Raw genomic sequence first — 6,893 nt, 5'->3', positions numbered from 1 at the left:
GGGGGGTCCTATGCGGAGGCCTCCCATTGGTTGGTGGAGTCTATCCTCCTGATCTGCCTTCCCCAAGAACTCAAGTTTCGTTTTCTCTGTGCTCTTCTGGGTTTCCGCTGACATCAGCGCCTGATTTGGGGACAGAATCCTGACCACGTCTGCCTCCACTCTTCTCCAGGGAGGCACGACTTCTCCCCTGGCGTCGGAAGGGGTGTGGAGTAGTTTGCGGAGGGCAGAGGTGAGGAGAAGGACTGAATTTTGGGGTGAGTTTAACGTGTGGTCTCGCAGCTACTGTGAAGGGCGGGGCAACGACGCCCAGCTTGCAGGCTTCCTGCCGAGAGGCCCGGTCGGGGTGCGGGTGGAGGGTGTGGGGTACGGGGAGGTCGGGGAAATGCCGGCTGGGGGAGGGGCAGTCCTCAAAGAAGGGAGGTGTAAAGACTGGAAGGGCTCTGTTCTTCTGTGGGAGGGACCTTCATTTCTCCAGGCTGAGTCTACCCTGGCGATTCTCCTTCCTGTTCTCTAAGTGTGAGCTGCACCTTGCTGAGGACAAGCCAGAATCCTCCATTCTTCGGAGGTAGAAAGTTCCTTCTCTCCACAGCAAGAGTGAAGGCAGAAGGATCTTTGAATCCTAACATTTTAGTGCCTATCACCTAACAGCGGATCACGTAACGGCATGACACTAGCTAAATTCTCATCACCCTGGCCTGTCTGTGCCTAGGAGCTTGGTGGGGTGAGATAACTGGCAAGCCCTGCAGCCTTCGTCTATTAACTCTTCTGGAATCACTAACCTTACTCATCCCTCTCCCTGGGTCATATTTGCCTCCGAGAAACAGGTTGCCTGAGAGACCAGGAGCAAGGGGAGCATTTTCCAGACATTGTGTCTTTTCTAACTTTTAATAAAGAAAATGAGTTGGATTGGTGTTAATAATGTAAAAAAATGTCAGAAGAAGTAGTGTGTTGACAAAATCCTGAGACTCCGTAGGGAAGGAAGTTTACAGCAGGGGAGCCTCTGTTTACTCCACCTCCCTCTGATAGGAGGGACAGCTGCTACCCCCTTCCTTACTCAGATGTGTGGAGGACACCAGACAGATCTCTTTTCCCACCCCACCAACCTTTCATCTGACCAAGGGTCACTTTATCAAAGTTGACTTTGGAGATTATACTTATGCTCCATATTCCTTGCGGCCATCTCTGCCACAGGTCAGCGACTGGCGCCTGTCTTCTGAACTCAAACAGCTACACCTCTATCATGCCAGTGATCACGGGGTTTTAGAATTGATTTGTTTACTTTTCTGCTTCCCTTTTCATTTTGCTAGTTTTATAAGGAGCTTATATTAAATACTACTAGATGACTACCTGGCAAATAAAACATAGCACAATTTCCTTTTCCCAGTCTGTTTAGGAAAAGTGACTCTTTCCCATGTAACGTCAGTCATTTGTGGCTTCTTCATACTTAGAGAAACAGTTTGGTTGAGTCACAAAATAATTAAATTTTGTGTATACCTTTATTGTTTGGACTTTTACCTAGTTACTGTCTTTTTATGTCATTCTTGCTTGTCCTTAGCTGTCACCTCTGGAACATTTTGAGTTTGTATTCTCATGAGCTCAGGTGTACGGGGAAGACCCACGAGTAGCTTCCTGACGCCTATGGCAGCCAGCTGACCTGGGCGTTCCGTCCCGCGGATACCATTCCTGTTCCCATATCTGTCTCCCAGATTGCCGTGGAGCCCTTGGACCACTGCTTAAGTCGCAGTGGGCTCATCCTTTGGGATGGGAACTCCAGTCCCTTTGCCCATTCCTCCTCCTCTGTCAGTGGTGACAGCAGCTGCTTTGTCATTGGCTCCTTGTAGCCCCACTGAGAAAAAAACCCACAGCCCCACAGCAGAATGCATGCCCTGCTGCTCCCCCCTACAGAAAGCTCCTGATGGTTCTCTGCATTGATTGGATCTTGAATGGGATGAGAAATCATTGGAGGCCTCACCCCATGTTCATAACATAGCTTGGATAGATATTATCATGTAATATGGGTAGATTTTCTCATATAATAGGTATGTATTATATAATATCTACTTCTGATAAAATATCTACCTCTGATCTTGCTATTCGTCAGAGCCTCATCTGACCCATGGTCTCTCCATCTGGGGGCTTACTTCATATGGTCTTTGAACCATTTTCAGTATGTGTACCATTAGCTGGATTATATTTGCAGTGCATGTCAGCCTTATTCTCATCAGGCTCCCTTTGTGCATGATGACCGTGGCATGAGTGGACAATTTTCGTAGATTTAAGTTTATCTCTATGCTGCCTTGATAACCTTTCCCTCCCTTGTGTGGAGCAAAGGGAAACCATATTGGTTGTCTCATACTGAAGATCTTTCTTGTACCATCAAACCTTGGCAACCATCAAAACCTTAATCTATACTGAGATCTTCCCTTTCTTTGCTTTTTGCCACATACCCCCATTTGCCTGGAGCTCCACACAAAACCCCTGAATCTAGACTGTGGCCACAGGGCCATGTTGAGTTCAGGTCAGAGAGTGAGGATCATTGTGCTACCACTATGTGACACCCACCAGCAGTAGTTGTAGTGTCTGACCACTGGCAGGAGTTTCCACTTTGGGTCACCATTTCCACCCCTGCAGCCTGATAAGACATAATCTGCCAGGTTCATTTAGTTTAGCTGGGGGCTAGAGGACAAGAGACAGCATGCTGGCATGGCTGCTTCCGGTGAGCCATCCGCGGTGGCCCTTGCAGTGATACAGGAGCTATTTTGGCATCTCAGCTTCTCAAGAAACCAAATGAGGTGGATGTGGGCGAGCCTGCTGTACATAAGCTTGGTGCTACAAAGGCTGATCTCCCAGTGAAATCCCACGAGTACAGCTTCCAGGGGCCTAACCAAGACCTATTTGGCCCTAAGAGTCACAATCCCCTTGTGAAAAGTGAGTCTCTGCTTACCAACCGGCCTTTACAGTCTGTATAAAGTCTTCCTAGTCTAAATGCACTTTATACATCAAGCGATTTTTTTACTGTCAATATTGTGGCCTTGCAAGGCCACTGACCTGCCACTTTATTGTAACCCGGCAGGTTTCCCAGAAAAACAAACAAGAAAGTACCTACTAGAAGAGTAAGCCAACGTTACTCTTACCAGAAGGAAGATCCCAAGCCTGGTATTAACCCTTTGCTCCCAATTCCCAATCCTATTCTTTTACCACATCTTATTTCTCACTCTTATCGGCTGCCCTCCATTTCCTTCATCACCTTGTTCCTTGAGTTATTATCATCCTGCTCTGAGCAGCTGTGTATGCATCCTAACTGACCTTCTTCGTTCCACACTGGAGCCACCTAACCTGTCACGGCCCGAGCGCAGAGCTAATTATGTCCCCAGTCTTCTCTGATGAGAAAACACTGATAATTTCTCCCTGCTCTTGGAAAAGATTCCCTAAATGTTGCATAATCTGGGGAGTGTTATATTTGATGGTCACTGAAGGCTCATGTGATGTCAAAGGCCTAGCAGTTTTCTGCACACCAGCCATGCTGGCATTTTAAAACTCCTACAAGGTGACAGATCTTCTGTGACCGGATCACTTCCTCTACCCACTACATGTGTCCTCTATCTCATCCCGTCTTTCCCTCATTTTCTTCGGCTTTCAGTTCAGCCCTTCTGTTTTCAAGCTGGAATTCTGGATAAGCCCTTATTTATTTGCCCAACAGCATGTACATCTCTCTAGTAGTGTTTTCCACATCTTCCTGTGCATGCAGTGTGTGTGTGTGTGTGTGTGTGTCCTATTATTTAATTTATTATTTCTTTCAAGGTGAATACCAAGTACATAGTGGTTTAAACCCTCTGTTTTTTAGAATTTTTAAAAATGTTTTATTTATTTTTTTGAGAATTTGCTGGAGACAGCGTGAGCAGGAGAGGGCCAGAGAGAGAGGGAGACACAGAACCAGAAGCAGGCTCCAGCTCTGAGCTAGCTGTCAGCACAGAGCCCGATGCGGGGCTCGAACCCATGAACCGCGAGATCTGACTTGAGCTGAAGTTGGACGCTTAACCGACTGAGCCACCCAGGCGCCCCTGTTTTTTAGAATTTTAATTCCAAGATAGTTAACATATAGTTAATATAACATATAGTGTTCTATTAGTTTCAGGTGTACAATATAGTGATTCAATACTTCATACAACACACTGCTCATCATAGCAAGTGCTCTACTTAATCCTTGTTGCCTGTTTAACCCATCCACCCCCACCTCCCCTCTGGGAACCATCAGTTTGTTCTCTATAGTTAAGAGTCTGTTTCTTGATTTCTCTCTCTCTCTCTCCCTTGCTTATTTGGGTTTAAACCCTCTATTTAGACTCATTTTGGTGTTTATGGGTATTAGTCAAGTTGCTAGCATTCAATTCATCATTATTAATAATTGATTGAATAACTTTGCCCAATATTTTGAGACTTCTTTCTCAAGACTGACACTTCATTTATGTTTCTATTTTTTTCAGGTATCTGATTATATGATCCTATGAGTATATACCATCTTATGAGTTTATACCATCTCCCTCCCCACTGTCCACATACATACACACTTTAGGCTCCTGTTAACATCCTTGGGCATATTTCTTGGCCACGCTGAGATCTCACTAGTTAGAAACACTAGACTTCCCTGACCCTCTCAGCAGGTCTGGATCTATTCATTCCCACACTTCCCATTGTTCTCCAGCAAGTTACCTTTGTTTGCCTTTGATTAGCTCAGTGGGGTAGGAGACAGACCTCTGTAGGAGGGCTTTGAATACATTAAATTGATACCAACTCTCTTTTGGAGATAAATGATCTTTGTAAGTCACTTACTATTTCTGTTCACACATCTGATGAAGGGTTTGCTTTTACCATGTACACAAAGACATTGTCATATATTATGTCACGATAATAGGAGAAATCAATGCAAACTTATAGCAAGTGATGGCAATGGTTACAATGTCAGTAAGTTAGAACAGGATTTTTTTGATAAGAGAGCAGGTGAGTTGAGAGTTTACCAAAGTATAAGAGTGAGTCATTCCAATGTCAGGGGCAGTATCTGTGCTGAGTGAAGAACAGGTATTAAGACCCAAAGGCATATGTGGATGGGTGCTTTTTCCAGTGAGGGTGTGTTTTGGGGACGGCAAAGAAAAAGCAGGAGAGATGGAGGCCACACAAGGGTCTTGGTAGAAGAGGCTGCAGGTTATCTTTTTGTTTAGTAAAAGGAAAGGGAAAATAACAGTCATTGCAGATAAATATAAGATTGGTCATGTCACATAAACCAGGAGTAACGCATTTGAAATTATTAAGAAAAGTCCTTTTTACCAGGTCCCCAAGCTCCTTTCCTTGTTTTTCCATCTTTTCTTTCTTGTCCTTCACTATTATGATTTTGGCCTGTCCTTGATTTTTGAGAAATTAGTATAATTTTATTCCTACCTTTCTTATTCTTCCCCCCTTTTAACTTTCCCAATTGTGCAGGGATCTGTGAGTGAGAAGATCCACAGAAGTCAGGACACGGAGCAGCTGCTATGGCTTTTGAATTGGTGACGAGTTTGCGGGAGGAGGTGACCTGCCCCATCTGCCTGGACCTCCTGACAGAGCCCCTGAGCCTGGACTGTGGCCACAGCTTCTGCCAGGCCTGCATCACCGCAAAGACCAAGGAGTCCACAATAAGCCACGGAGGGGAGAGCAGTTGCCCCGTGTGCCGAATCAGTTACTGCGCTGGGGAGCTGCGACCTAACTGGCACGTGGCCAACATAGTGGAGCGGCTCAGAGAGGTCAAGGTGAGCCCCGAGGAGGGGCAAAAGATAAACCTCTGTGAGCGCCATGAAGAGAAACTCTTGCTCTTCTGTAAGAGGGATGGGAAGGTCATTTGCTGGCTTTGCGAGCGGTCCCAGGAGCACCGCGGTCACCACACGGTCCTCGTGGAGGAGGTTGCTCATGAGTTCCAGGTAAGAGGCCAGGATAGAGGAAGAACAGGGCAGAAAACAGGATTTGATGAGCAGTCTCCACTTCACATTCAGCTTTAGTTCCCTTGTCACCATAGACCTGAGACCTGTGCCCGAACCTGTGATGTCTTATCTTTCTAGTCTCACCTTCCAAGACCTGAAGGACAGTTTTTTTTTGTTTGGTTTTGGTTTTTGCCTAAAGAATATGTTTGGCCATTCCATTCAATTACAGCTTTTTGTAAGCCTACAGCACAGATTTGGCCAAAAGTAGATACTTTTATACCTTAAGGTAGACAGGTGGAGATTTTGTGCCCAAGACAGACTCATTACTCCATTGAACAGGAGGGTAGATTGAGGCATAATTTCTTTCCTCGCTGCAGGATTGACTTGTTCTTCTCATACAGCATCAGTCCTCTTTTGATGAGGGGATGGTGACATCCATCACCTGAGTCTTAGAGAACACATTTCACCACCTCAAGATTTCTTCCAAGTCACGGATTCTAATTGCTGTTTTCACTGGTTCTATAAACTCTAGTCTCTGAAAATCAGCCTGATTCCCCCACCCCCACCCCTTTATCCTCTATGCTGATGCTGAGAGGTCTCATAGCTTGACTGTGGTGTGATTCCTGTCTCACAGGAGAAGCTCCAGGCAGCTCTGTGGAAGCTGAAGGAGGACCAGCAGGAAGCTAGGATGTTGGAAGCTGTTATCGGAGAAAAGAAAACTTACTGGAAGGTAGGAGGAGATACTTCCTGAGGGAGTTTGACAAAAATCTAGACAGGACCTTGGGTGTTAGTCACAAAGAGCTGCTTTCCTATTTGTTCCCTGATAGTTATGTGTCCAAAAGTCATTTGATTGGTTCTCTTCTTTATCCTTTCCCGGATAAGGGTTGGGGCTGAAAAGTGAACCTGTTTATTTTATTTTATTTTATTTTATTTTATTTTATTTTATTT

The 6,893-nt window shown here is 45.4% G+C and overlaps 1 protein-coding gene across 2 annotated transcripts in view; it reads left to right on the top strand.

The window, feature by feature from the left end:
* The first annotated feature begins 106 nt into the window (after positions 1–106).
* The window catches only part of LOC144241044 (tripartite motif-containing protein 5-like), an 18,308-nt gene continuing 11,521 nt past the window's right edge, over positions 107–6,893 (top strand). For both annotated transcript variants that reach the window (XR_013337958.1, XM_077775471.1), the window contains exons 1-3: positions 107–229; positions 5,473–5,945; positions 6,580–6,675. Coding sequence is in view for 1 of the 2 variants with exons in the window: in XM_077775471.1 (XP_077631597.1) it covers positions 5,523–5,945; positions 6,580–6,675 (519 nt within the window). In the remaining variant the exon portion in view is untranslated. The remainder of the gene's footprint in view (positions 230–5,472; positions 5,946–6,579; positions 6,676–6,893) is intronic.

This window comes from Crocuta crocuta, unplaced genomic scaffold (genome assembly GCF_008692635.1).
Source record: "Crocuta crocuta isolate KB4526 unplaced genomic scaffold, BGI_CrCroc_1.0 scaffold504, whole genome shotgun sequence".
Taxonomy (NCBI): domain Eukaryota; kingdom Metazoa; phylum Chordata; class Mammalia; order Carnivora; family Hyaenidae; genus Crocuta; species Crocuta crocuta.
Note: the sequence above shows the minus strand (reverse complement) of the source record. Positions and strands in the feature narration are given on the sequence as shown.